The sequence below is a fragment of the Sarcophilus harrisii genome, chromosome 1, assembly GCF_902635505.1.
Source record: "Sarcophilus harrisii chromosome 1, mSarHar1.11, whole genome shotgun sequence".
Lineage (NCBI taxonomy): Eukaryota > Metazoa > Chordata > Mammalia > Dasyuromorphia > Dasyuridae > Sarcophilus > Sarcophilus harrisii.
The window spans coordinates 639,055,199-639,068,612 of NC_045426.1; the positions used below are offsets into that span (position 1 = coordinate 639,055,199).

General features: G+C 38.9%; 1 protein-coding gene across 2 annotated transcripts in view; it reads left to right on the plus strand.

Annotated features, from left to right (window-relative positions):
* GPIHBP1 (glycosylphosphatidylinositol anchored high density lipoprotein binding protein 1) overlaps positions 1–11,873 on the plus strand; it is a 28,642-nt gene extending 16,769 nt beyond the window's left edge. For both annotated transcript variants that reach the window (XM_031947301.1, XM_003762722.4), the window contains exons 4-5: positions 3,812–3,928; positions 10,043–11,873. In XM_031947301.1, coding sequence (XP_031803161.1) covers positions 3,812–3,928; positions 10,043–10,287 — 362 coding nt within the window. In that variant the 3' untranslated portion in view covers positions 10,288–11,873. The remainder of the gene's footprint in view (positions 1–3,811; positions 3,929–10,042) is intronic.
* The last annotated feature ends 1,541 nt before the right edge of the window (positions 11,874–13,414 follow it).

Genomic DNA, 13,414 nt, shown 5'->3' on the forward strand with positions numbered 1-13,414 from the left:
GAGCCCAGCCTTTGGCATCCCCAGCTTGGCCCAGTTTCCTTTGTAACTCAGCTCTACCGTTGTTACCACCACTTCTCCTAGGCCTATAATTGATTCTTCCTGTCCTTAGCTACCATTCTCCTCTCCATCTACTCCCCTTGTCCCAGCTAGATGGCTGTATATTAGCACTGGCACTTGGGGACTAGGTTCACAGAGTCTCAGAGTTAGAAATAAATATGTAAATTTATATTTTTATATATTTGTATAAGTGTCTATAAATCCCCTCTGCAATATCTAGTCTAAAACTGTCATTCTTTAGATGAGGAAACTTAAGTATCCTAGCTTTGTGACTTCCTGGGCTTCAGTTTTCTCAACTGTAAAATGAGGATTCAACTCAGTGATTTCTAAGGTATAGGTTCAAATTTATGATATTATGACATGCCCAATATGAAACTTAGCCAGTATCTACTCAACAGCCCATTCCACTTTTGGATAGTTCTAATAGTTAGGAAGTTTTTCATTTTCTCTAATTTATTTTTGTCTGATTGCAAATTCCACCTGCTGATCCTAGTGCCCTCACCCAGTGCAAATGGAACAAAGCTGATACTTCTTCTATATCTTAATAGTATTTCCTCTTCTTGAATGTAAAGATCACTTTTTCCCCACCTCCAAGTCTTCTCTCCTCCAACCTACACATCTGTAATTTCTTCAAGAGATCCTCATAGAATGTGGTTTTGAATTTGTACCTCCTTCTGCTATTCTAAATCACTTCACTGATCTAGACCTCAATTTCTCCATATGTAATATGAAATTAGACATGATAATCTCTGCGGTCCTTTCTAGCTCTAGATGCGATATACCAATGATTTTTCTTTTCTCTTTCAGTCAGTCCATCAGTAAGTCTGTCTTTTATCCCCAATCCATAAGGAAAGCAAGAAATAGAAGCCCAATCTTGTCCCTTGAAGACTTTACAATCTAGTTTCAAGATCAACTGCATTTAAGGCAATGAGTGTTTGTTAAGCACTATATGTCAGGCAGATTGTTAAACTCTAAAGGAAGGAAAGAGGAAGGGGAAAAGAGAGAGAGAGAAGAGAGAGAAGATGGGAAAAAGGAAAAAAGAAAGAGAGGAAGAAGGAAGGAAGAGAGGAGAGGGGATGAAGAAAGAAAAGAAAGAGAGAAAGAAAGAAAAAAAAGAAAGAAAGAAAGAAGGAGAGAGAAAGAAAGAAAGAAAGAAAGAAAGAAAGAATGAAAGAAAGAAGAAAGAAAGAAAGAAAGAAAGAAAGAAAGAAAGAAAGAAAGAAAGAAAGAAAGAAAGAAAGAAAGAAAGAAAGAAAGAAGGAAAGAAGGAAGGATGGGAAAGAAGGAAGGATGGGAAGGAAGGGAGGAAAAGAGGGAGAGTGGAAGGGAGAGAGAGAAGACACATGAATAGTGAAATAATACAAGGCAGTTCCTTCTACCAATCTCAAATAACTCCTTTATATGAAAGCCCTTTAAAATACAAACCCACATGCACACACACACACACACATCCCAATACTGTCCATATATCTATGGCTGTAGATCAGAAAATGCCACAATCTCACAAAATTAAAATTCTCAAGTGACCCCAAAGGGCAATAGACAAATGTGTGGTAGATGTGAGGAGGGCACAAATCTATAAATAATGAAGCATGTGACAGAAATAACACAAAATACATCAATCCTAGTGAAATCACAGATCTAGATCCCTTTTCCAAAGCCCCAGATGCTATGCAAAACACTAAGATACCAAGACAAAAATTAAAAATTAACAATATTAACAAATTAACAATAAATATAATAATAGTTATTATGGGAGGGACATGCTACATCTACACTTTGCCAACAAAGGAAACTAAGAAAGATAGAGGTTAACTGACTTCCCAGGATCACCCAGTCAGCAAGCGTCTAAGGCCACATTTGAACTCAGGTCTTCCTGACTCCAAACTTGTTGCTCTATCCACTAATTCATGTTGCTGTCCCTGTCTTCAAGAAGGTCACATTATATCAATTACCAAGGAAGGACTTCAAACATTGGGTAGATTCTCCTTGGAGGATTTATGAAAGGTCACATTCAAAGATCACACTGGATGAGAAGCCAGTGGTTGGGGTACTAATGAGGAGATGCTATCAGCACCCATGGAGGGAACACTCACCAACAAGATCAATGTTCCATAGAAGTTCATAGAGGAATTGAACCAGGAAGCTTATATATTGGCTCCTCTGGAAGACAAGAGAGTTGATCTGTTGAGTGGGTAACCAGCATTTTCTATCAATAGTCCTAGAAAACTCACTGCTCTCTCTCCCATTCTGAAGCTGCCTACAAGGAGCAGATGAAACCAGAAAAGGCCTCGGCCTCTGGACTAGAATTCTCTAAACTAGCCTTTGAACTATGGCTATAACACAAACCTGGCAACTCTGGAGAGTCTGTCCTGAGTCTGTGTCTGCCCTATGTTTTTTGTACTCCTGGAGAAGACTTATGTCCTGGGCTGTGCTCTGAGCTGCCTGAGATCTTAGGCAAAGATTACTGAGGAGCTGATGACAAGTTGTACAGTTGTAACCTTGACAATACTATTGTTGTGGTGTAGGTTCAGAGCCCTGGAAGTCAGAGATTGCAAGAGCTAAGTGTCAAATGCCGAGTTTAGATAGTGAATCTCAGAGTTCAAAGAAGGGAGAAGGAAGTGAGTACTGGAGAAATCAAGGAAGGCTTCCTGAAGGAGGTGGCATTTGAACAATGGTTAATGTTTGAATGGATGGAGAGTATGAGATGATGGAAATGGAAGAAGCTAACTACAAGAGCAAAAATGTGGAAGTGGGAATAAGCCTTCCAACTTAGCCATTTCCCTGCTTTCTCACTAATGAGCATTCCTCTAACTTCACATTTTCCTTCAATAATTCAGTTAGTATGAGGTACTGCACTGGTACCAAGAATCCAAAAGTAAAAAATGAAGTCTTTCAAGGCACTTTCATTCTCTTAGGAGAATGACGTGCACAAATAAATATAACAACATATGATAGAATATAATAAGAGCAAAAAAGTGATAAAACGGTGGAATCAGGGAAGGCTTCAAAGAAAAAGTTGCAACTGTACTGAGCTTTGAAGAAAGAAAAGACTTTTTAAAAATTTATATTTTCATTTTGTTAAATATTTCCCAATTCTATTTTTTAATTTTAAGATTCTTTTTAATATTTCAAGTTCCATATTCTCCCCATCCCTACCCAAACCATTGAGAAGGCAAGCATTATGACATCAATTATACTTGTATAGTCATGCCAAAAAAAAAAAATCCATGTTAGCCATCTTGTCGTTCCCCCCCCCCCCCCAAAAAAAAAAGCTTTAAGAAAAAGCATTAAAAAGCATGAACATTCAGCCTCAGGCCCTTACTAGCTGTGTGGCCCTGGGCAAGTCACTTAACCCAGATTACCTAAAAAAAAAAAAAAAAAATCCACTGTCAAGCTGAAAAATAGCATGAAAAATAAAGTTAAACAGTATGTTTCACTCTGCACTCAGAGGTCTTTAGTTCAGAGAGAAGATTTTCAGTTGGCAATGAGGAATAGTGTGGATGACTGACTAGGGGACTGACTGCCTGAGCAAATGAAGAGGCAGGAAAACAAAAGTGAGATTTGGAAACTACTAATTCACCCCTTTGGTTAATATTCAGAGAATGTGAAAGGAAAGAATGTGATTATTTCACATTACTGAACAGGTAAATTGCAGCCAAATGGTTGACTATCTTTGAATTTTATCCTGTATGTCCCCCCCACAACATCTTCCTCCCTTGTCTGACTTTTCCCTTTTCCTTTATGTCTGCAGGCTCTCTGGAATGCTACACCTGTGAGTCAGAATCCATTGAGGATCGCTGTAATAAGATCCAAACCTGTTCACCCTCTCAGACCTTCTGCAAAACCATCATCACCAGAGGGAATGCAGGTGAATGTGGGAAAGAGGAGTTCACCCTAGACAGGAGGGGCTGGTCCTAAGGTAATATCATCTAAGTTCAGGAGAAAGACAGGCCTGGTGAGAGTTCCGAACTGAAAGTCTGGAGACCAGGTTTGAGTCCCGGCTTGGCCTCTGACTAAGTCCATAATCCAGAGTATATTATCTCTCCCTAAAGCTCAGTGTCCCGTGTGTAAAAGTAAGACCCTTGAGGACTTTCTAGCTCTGGCATTCTAGGTTCTAAGGCCCATTCTAGCTCTACCGTTCCATGATTCTATGATCTTGGTCAGTTACCACCCTTTCTCTCTAGACCTTTTTCCTATTTTCCTTCTATCTGCTGTCTGGGACCTCGCCATACTCTCATAGTTCCCATTCCAAGAAGGGAGAAACAAATTCTTGTCTACCTTGGTTATGGTCACAATGAATAATAATAAGGATGAAGATGATACGGCCCATTTCTTTAGCACTTTAGAATTCATAGAATCTCAGAGTTGTGAGGAACCACGGAAGCCATATAGTCCATCTGTACCTCAGCACGCATCCTCATTTATCCACAATACAAAGTCACCCAGCCTCTTCCTGAAGAGTTCCCAGAGGGGACTCCAACTACCCGTCCAGCCAGTCCACACTAATCTTAGACAATCTACATTTTAGGAATTTATCTTGACATCAGATCTAAGCTGGCACATTTGTCCCACTCTTTGTACCCAGTTTCATCTCCAGGTCCCAAGCAGAAAAAATCTGACCTTTCTTTCTTTCGACAATCCTTCAAATAACTACGGGGATCCCATTAGCGATCATTTCTCCAAGCTGAGCATCTTTGTTCCCTTTATCCCTGTTTTATGTGGCATCTCTCGGCTTCCTACATCTTGGGCGCCCTCTTCTGGACACACTCCAGATAGTCAAGCCTTTCTTAAAATGATGAGCCCGGAATTGAATCCAGTGGTCCCATCAGGACAGAGAACCGAGGGATCGTCCCTTCCCAAATTTAAGTTCTTTTTTCCTCCCTAAATTCTTTTGCTTTTTATCTGTCATATCACACTGTTGACTTAGATGGAGCTTGAAGTTTACTAAAAACCACCACGTTTCCCACACAAGGCTCTGTTACCAAGCCATCGCTCCCTATCCTTTATTAGTAAAGCTCAATTTTTAAATTGATTCCAGATCTTGGATCCTTGGATCCAGATCCTGGATCTTCTGTTAAGGTTTGGTTTTTTTATTTGTTTTCATTTTGTTTTGCCAAAATCAGGGTATATTCAGTTTGCCTACAATTCTCCCTTAATCTACCACTCTGACAACCATATCCACAAAGGAAATGAGATGAGCCTAACTGGACCTTGTGTCTGGCACATGGTAGATACTTAATAAATATTTGTTTCTTTGTTTCTATCTTTCAAAAATTGGTAACAGAAGTTCTGCACTCATATCTGCTTTTTTCTTTTTTTAATATTCATTTTAATAGTTTTTAATTTTTCCAAATACATGCAAAGATAAGTTTCAACATTCACCTTTGCAAAATTTTGTGTTCAAAATTTTTCTCTCTCCCTCCACTTCTTCCCATAGGCAGCAAGCAATCCAATATAAGTTAAACATGTGCAATTCTTCTAACCATATTTTTACATTCATCATCCTGCACACACACACACAAAAAAATCAAATCCAAAGGTAAAAGCAAAAAGAAATATGAGGAAAAAGAAGCAAGCAAATGACAAAAAGTGAAAATATTATGTTGTGATCTACATTCAGTCCTCAAGAGTCCTCTCTCTGAATGCAGACGGTTCTCTCCATCACAAGTCTATTAGAACTGGCCTGAATCATCTCATTGTTAAAAAGAACCAAGTCCATCACAGGATCATCATATAATCTTGTTGTTGCTGTGTACGATGTTCTCTTCGTTCTAGTCACTTCATTTAGTATCAGTTCATGCAAGTTTTTCCAGAATTTTCTGAAAGCAGGCTGCTCATTATTTTGTATAAAACAATAATATTCCATTACATTCATGTCCTATAATTTATTCAGCCATTCCCAACTGATAGGCATCCATCCAATTTCCAGTTACTTGCCATTACAGAAAGGGCTGCTAAAAATATTTTTGCACATATTTTCCCTTTTGTATGATCTCTTTAAGATACAGACCCAGGAGAGGTACTGCTGTGTTTGATAGCCATTTTTTAATCTGCCTTTCTCTTAACTCCCTTAAGAGATAAGACATCTAGTCCCAATGGCCTGAACTCACAAAGTATAACTCAATGCTCTTTTACCATCTTCTCACTCACTTTTGGTTTCATTTCCCAGTTAAACTGTGATGTTCTAACTTTCCCAATCCAAAGATTTTGGGGGAAAGAATAGAAGCAAAATGGGAGTTGAATAATTAGGCTTCTCATTTCCATCTTTTTGTCATCATCCTATCTACCCAAATAATTGTCCTAAAACTTCTTTGATATTCCTCTTATAGTTTAAATTTTTATGAATATCTTTTGTTTTCATACACCTATTGTATATTTCCTAATGTAGTGCCCTCTTAGAGAGTCATATTTTATAACAAAGAATAAAAAAAAAACTAAAAACTTCCAGCCATCTCCCAAGTCTTGAATGATATTTCCTCCATCTTCTTCCATTAAAAAGGGTTGAAAAAATTATATCTGTTAGGAGGTTATGTGATTAGTTTCTGGTCCATAGGTTGATAAAACAGTCCTTGACTATAAGGATGCTTGTTACATTATATTGGGAAAGGGGATAAAAGGAGACTATAACAGGCACACAGGTAAGTACCAAATATGAAAAGTAAATGCAAAGTAATTTCAGAATAAGAAAATATTTAGCCACTGGGGGATCAGGATAATCAGTCAGCCAATAAATATTTATTAAGCTCAATGTGCTAAGCACTGTATTAAGTGATAGAGATGCAAAGAAAAACAAAACATTCTCTGTTCTGCTATTAGGTAATGAGGAAAAGAATATGCAAACAATATGTACAAACAAGCTACAATCAGGATCCATTGGAAATAATCGACAAAAGGAAAAAAGCAGAATTAAAGTTCAGGAAAGGCTTCTCTTAGAAGGTGGGATTTTAGTTGGGACTTAAAAGAAGAGGAAACCAGGAGGTGAAGAGGAGAGAGGGGAGAGCTAGTGACAATGTCTGAAGTCAGGAGATAGAAGAGTCCATGGGACATGTGAGGTGCCAGAAAATATCTGAGCCTTCTTTTTGCCCTAACATTGACTACCAGTTTTAGCTCATTCTGGAATTTAGTGTTCCTGACTCTGATCTTACAGAATGAAGCTACTGTTGCACATTCATCCCCTATTACCTACCTATCTTCTCTATATCTTTTTTTTTAATTTGATTTGATTTTTGAATTCATTTCACAGTTGTATAACTTCATCTAAGCAGTTCCTTCTTTCCTCCTTCTTAGAATCATATCTGTGTATTCAGAATTTCATTTATAAAAGCTTCCCATTCCTCCTGGGGATATATAGAATTGGTAGATCCTATTGTTCTTCTAGTCTCTACTTTTTGAAGTAAAGTCTCCTCAAATCTTCTTTCTATCCTGAGTTTTATGATAGATTGGTCATTTTCCTCTTCCCATCCTACTCATCACCATAGTACCCATCATTTCTCCTCCAACACCAAAATCTCCTTGTTGATCAGAATAAAATCCAGAACAGCAGTTCCCACTCTTTATTTCCTCCACTTTTTGAAGGATGAAATTATCCCTAAGATAGATCAATAATTTGTTGACTATTCTACATCTGACAAGGGAAAGACTCCAGGCAAGTATCTGGATAATTGAAGTCTCCTAAGGGAAAGCATGCATTGTTGCCAGCTAAAGTCCTCTATTGCATCCTTCTGTTCAGGTGTTCTATGCGATATTCTAATAACGATATCTCCTCTGCTTCTCCTGTCATTGATCCTCATCTGAAAGTTCTGTACTACATTACCCACCTTGGGATTCCTAGATTTCCTCACCAGAAATACATCTTTATATATATAATATTACAAGCAAAATTTCTATCTTCATTTTAGTTTTATTAGCAAAGTCTAAAGACAGTATCTGAAACCATTTGTCCTTCATGATACCTGATACTACACACTTCATTTCAATGTCCTACCACTTTTCCCTATGAAGGAGAGACATTAGGTCTTCAATCCTTCAAGGGGAAGAAGATCCTCAGAGAGTGTTAAAGAAGGAACTTTAGAAAACATTCTACTCTTCTCTTTTATAGAGAAGGACACACCTCTTGGCCAGTGGAAATAACACACATTAAGTTAGAGGCAAAGCCAAAATTAGAACCAGCTTCCCCACCTCCCATTTGGGGATTTTTTCTTTTCATTACACTGTCTTTCTATAGATACCTTCCTCTAAAGCCAAAGAGACTTGCAGCAGCATGACTTGGTGGGTGGAAGGTGAAAGATTGGGAGGGAGCCTTCTGTTTGAAGTCTGCAAGCTCTCTTCCTCATCCTCCCTGGGAAGAGTGACTGGATTAAGACTAACAAGGGAGAGGCCCAACGTGATCCTTATTCTCTAGGGCTGAAATTTCTGAGGATGGGATTCCATGAAAAGCAAGCCCTTAATCTCACTTCATTTAAGGCGACCCAGAAATAGTATGGATCCCACGCTTCCCACAGAACATATACCTGATCACCTGTACATAACCCACTCAATAAATTTCAGAGATCTCTCAAGGTATAAAGAAAAAGTTTTATTCGTTTCTCATGAGAAGTGGGCGTCACCCCCACCATACAAGAGGTGGAAGTGAGGCGCAGAGCAGAGGCAGCAAAGGCAATATATATGTTCCCTGAGCAACAGCACCAGCCTGCCCCTTCTTGCTGGCTCTTCCTCATTAGCTGAAAATGTGGCCTTACATTCTAAGTGCGAAAACTATATTAGGAAGCATCAATCATTAAAACAATCAGCACTGGCTGGGAAAATAGATGTTAGATCAGTGGGAAACAACACATAAGTTTAAGATTTGGACAAAGACATGTCTTTTGCTGACCCCGAGATATGTGTTCTCAACATGTGGACTGGATAGATAAGAGCCAGGTCAGTTATATCTATACATTCCCATATCCTGGGAATTTTGTGCCAGGGAGGGAATGATGGGGCTCTAATGGCAATCAGAGAATTGTGGAAATCCCCTTTTGGTCAATGCAGGTCCTTCGTGAAAGAATTCACGAACCCAAAAAGTTTTAGGTGGCAAAAATGGAAGTTTATTGTTGGATGAGAAGTCAGCTTTGCTAGAAAAACTGACTTCCTAGTGGCAAAGTCCTATTAGGAAAATGGAGGCTGGCCCTGAGAAAAGAATGCCTTCTCAGCAGGGAGGGTCCTGGTAACTATACCAAAGAGGCAGAGCGTGCTACTTTTGACTTTCTGCACACACAAAAAAAAAAAAAAAAAAAAAAATGAGTAAACAGAAACCTATTATATGAGCAGATCTTGGGGGGGAAGGGGAAGGGATGAGGAGGGAGCTGGGGCAGTTTGAGCTGATCAGACCAGGATCTCCCAAATAAAATTGCTTTGAAGGCTTTTTCAGCCTGAATTTGAATGGAGATCTGGCTATCATTGGAGTGATTTGCCTTAGAAATGGCCCAGCCTGAGAAGCTCTCTCACAGGGGGTCAGGAATCAAAGGGTACAGAATTTCAGAGTGTTAATTTCAAAAGGGAACACAGTTTCCATCCCCATCAGAAGACAGGGGAAAACAGGAACTTGATCCTATAGTTTAGTTAATTTATAGTTTTCTTTTTGAAGAAATATCAAACTTTTCCCATTCACCTGAGAAATATGGCAAGCAGGAAAGAAGCTCCTTGAGGTTCCCTTTGCTCTATTCCCCACTCCCCATCCCCAATTGAGAGGGATAATAGGAGGCAGCTGTCAAAATAAAGTACCAATTTGAAGTTCACCATTCCCCCAGGACACACTCCCTGGTCCTGTGGCAGGCTTGGATTACTGGATCCTTATCCCAACCACCACATACTCACTGTGGTCCCCCCACACACACACCTAGTTAGTAGCTACCCTTTCTCCTAGCAGATCCAGTCTATGACTATTCCCTCCCCTCCCATACCCTTCACGTGGCCTTCTCACTATCCCCTCCTTTTTCTGCAGAGTCCAACTATTTTACTACCTTTTCGGCGTGGTGCTCAGATACCTGCAAAGAAGCCACCAAGATTATAGAAGGGACTCACGTCACCGTAAACTGCTGCCAGTTTGACATGTGCAACCCCTTATCGTTGGAAGGCCAATCCCCAGACATGAATTCAAAGACAGCCAATTGTGGTGGCATCCTTACAGGTGTGGGGACGACCATCATGATCATGCTGCTCTGCAGCTGGATGGGGAAGGATCTTTGAAAGGAGACCTCCCTCCCCCAGAGTTCCCTTCAGCCCTGTTACCCACTTCCTTTGTCCCTGACCCTAATTCTGCCCACCACAAGGAAGAGATCTCTGTCCCATGATGTCTCTAATTCTTCTCCCCCAGGCCAGTGTTCTAAAGTCCTTTGTTTCTGTAACACTATGTTCCACCAAAATCGTTTTCAGCTCTAACATTCTGCCTTATTATCAAACCTCTGCCTCTGACATGGTAGGTTCTAAGGGCCTTTTCAACTCTAACGTTCCATGTTATATGTTCTCAGATCCTGTGTTCTATGATCTAAGCTCTCTCTCAGCTCTGACTTTTCTCTATTTGGTGTTCTAAAGTCTTCTGGCTCTAATATTCTACAATTTTATGACTTTCTCAAATGAGAGCAGACCTGAAGAAAAAGAAGGGTCTCCCTTAGGCCAGCTTTAACCAAGTTCCAGGGCAGGAGTGTGATTCAGATATATATGAATTATACTTAAGTCTCTGTTGCCATCTTCCTACCTGGGTCTTCCTATAAGGAAGAGGAAAGGTGAAGGTGTTGAGAGACAATCTGGAAACAAGCTTTTGTATCCTGGAAGCAGCACTTTGCCCTTTTCTAAAGCCATACAGCCACATGGGATTGTAGAACAAGAATCGAATCATGGGAGTCATGGGAGGACAGAACATTAGCCCTGTGGGCCAGTCATTTTTGATAGAAATCCCAAGGAGCTCAAAACATTCTAGCCCTTTATCGGTCCTACATATACTTCCTCTATCCCCATCTGTCTTTCCAAGTGGTCTTATCTTCATGAGTAGAGTAATAAAGTTTTGAATTTTTAATAGGCAGCAGCATTTAAACCCCCCAATGACATGAGCATTTGACAAGTCCCTGCTCTTCTCTGAACCCTATAGTTTATAGAGATGAATTTTGTGACAAATTAGTACCAACATAGTACAATGAAAGCTTGGAAAGGCAGCAACACATATTGGGGGCACGATTTTCAAAATTTGTCAGAGGTGCACAAATGCCTTGCAATTTCTTCAAAGTAGATGTTAAAAAAAGTCAAAGAATTCAAAACTGGAAGGGACTTTAGAAAGATTCAAACCCTTCCCACTCCTATTTTATTTATTCACTTTTCCCTAAATGTGAGGAGATATTTTGTTTTAATACAACAATTGTTACCTAGCAAACAAACCCACTTATAAGATATATTCCCTGAAAAACAGTTTATCATTGTTTCTTCCTCTCATTTAATAACTTTTATTTATGTATTAGTATGTGAGAATCATTTCCCAGTATACCACTTCCCCAATTAATTTTCTTTTGTAACACAGAAAAGTTGAAGTCAAACTACAAAGCAACTGTGTAATAGTATATATAGAGAAATATAGATAAAGACAGATAGATATATCACTCTTTGCCTATACTGCTCCACCTCTCTGCTCAGAGAAAGGAAATGTTTTCCTCCTCTTTTCTAAGACCAGAACTGGTTGGTGTAATTATTATGACTTCAGAAGCTTTTTAGTGTTGTTTTGTTTACATTTTTATTGTCATTATATATATTGTTTGCTTAACCCCATTCTTTTCACTCAACATCAATTCAAGTCTTCCCATGTTTCTCTGAATTCTGTATATTTGTTATTTCTTATAAAGTAATTATATTCCATTATGTTAAAATACCAAAGTTTATTCTGTCATTCCCTTATCAATGGACATCCACTTTGTTTCCAAGATCCTTACTACCATGAAAAGTACCACTATGGACATTTTGTTATATATGTTTATATATGCCATTCACATTTGAGAGGGATAGGTCCTCATCGTGTCATAAGACAAAGAATTCAGAGACTTTTTTTTGCAGGATTTCAAATAGTTTTCCAGAATCAATTTCTTCACTTTATAGGTGGGAAAAACCTAGGGCTAGAAAGAAGTAAAATGCCTAAGATCATTAACGTTTTAGGTTGCAGAAACAAGATTCACATCCGCATCCTTGATTCCAAATTCAAAACAGCAGCTTGAATTCACCAGTGGGAAGGAAGGGTGACCACCCCAACACACATCAGTGATCAGAGCCACAAGGGAGCACTATCCTAAGAAAAGTGAAGTAGAGTCCAAAGTTTGGGGATAAATCAGTGGTTGTTTTCTATCAAAAATCAGTTTCATGGGCACATCAAATAAAGGAACTGTGACATAAAGAAATAAAGAGGGATAGCAGTAATAGACCCATATGCCCTTATGGTGCTATATCTGTGTGGTCATAAGGTGACAGTTGATCTTTTATTCCTCCTCATTCAGCTGGGCTGGTAAAGACATGGAATTAGAGTAAAGAGAGAAATTACAATGGTAGCTTCTAAATCTATGGAACATTAAATTCAACTGATTTTAAGTCATATTTTAAGGTTTATATCATAAATTTAAAACTGCCAACAAAATCAAATTATCAGACCTACAATACAAGAAATAAATTCTTATTTAAAAGCCTTAGCATTCAATAAGATAGAACCAAGTGAATCCAAACAAACAAAAATGCTTCGGGATCCCACCAAAAAAAACTGTAGCACAATGAACCCACATCACAAATAACAAAGAAAATCCTTTACCTAAGTTGACAGCAAAAAGCAAATATCAGAGAAAATATATGCATGAAAGTAAATATACATATAAAATGTATATGCATTTATACACACACACGTATGTATGTATATAAACTGAATGAGCTTTCCTTTTGAGAGCAAAAAAGCAAATGAATTTTGAGAGCAAGATAGCTCAGCTCAACCAAGAGAGAGATTTCCAGATTTCACTTAAGAGGAAATTCCTGAAATCTCTAGTGTAGCAAGCTAGAGATAGGGACATGATGGAGACTGCTCACTCCTATCACGCTGGTCTCCTCCCAGAATCCGTCTTTCCCTACAGAGATCTAATGCAATGTCCATCTTCTCTCAAACCTGGAAGCCAAAAGAGTTGAGGACATCCCTCCTCTTCTGTTCTCACTAAGTCCACCCCACTTCCTCATGCATAGGCAATGGACTGATCAGGCTCTGTCAATGAGGAGAGAATCCAATAAGCCAAGGATTACATAACTAGATACAAGCTATATGTAGGATAAAGTGGAAATAATTGACAGGAGGAACACACATTGG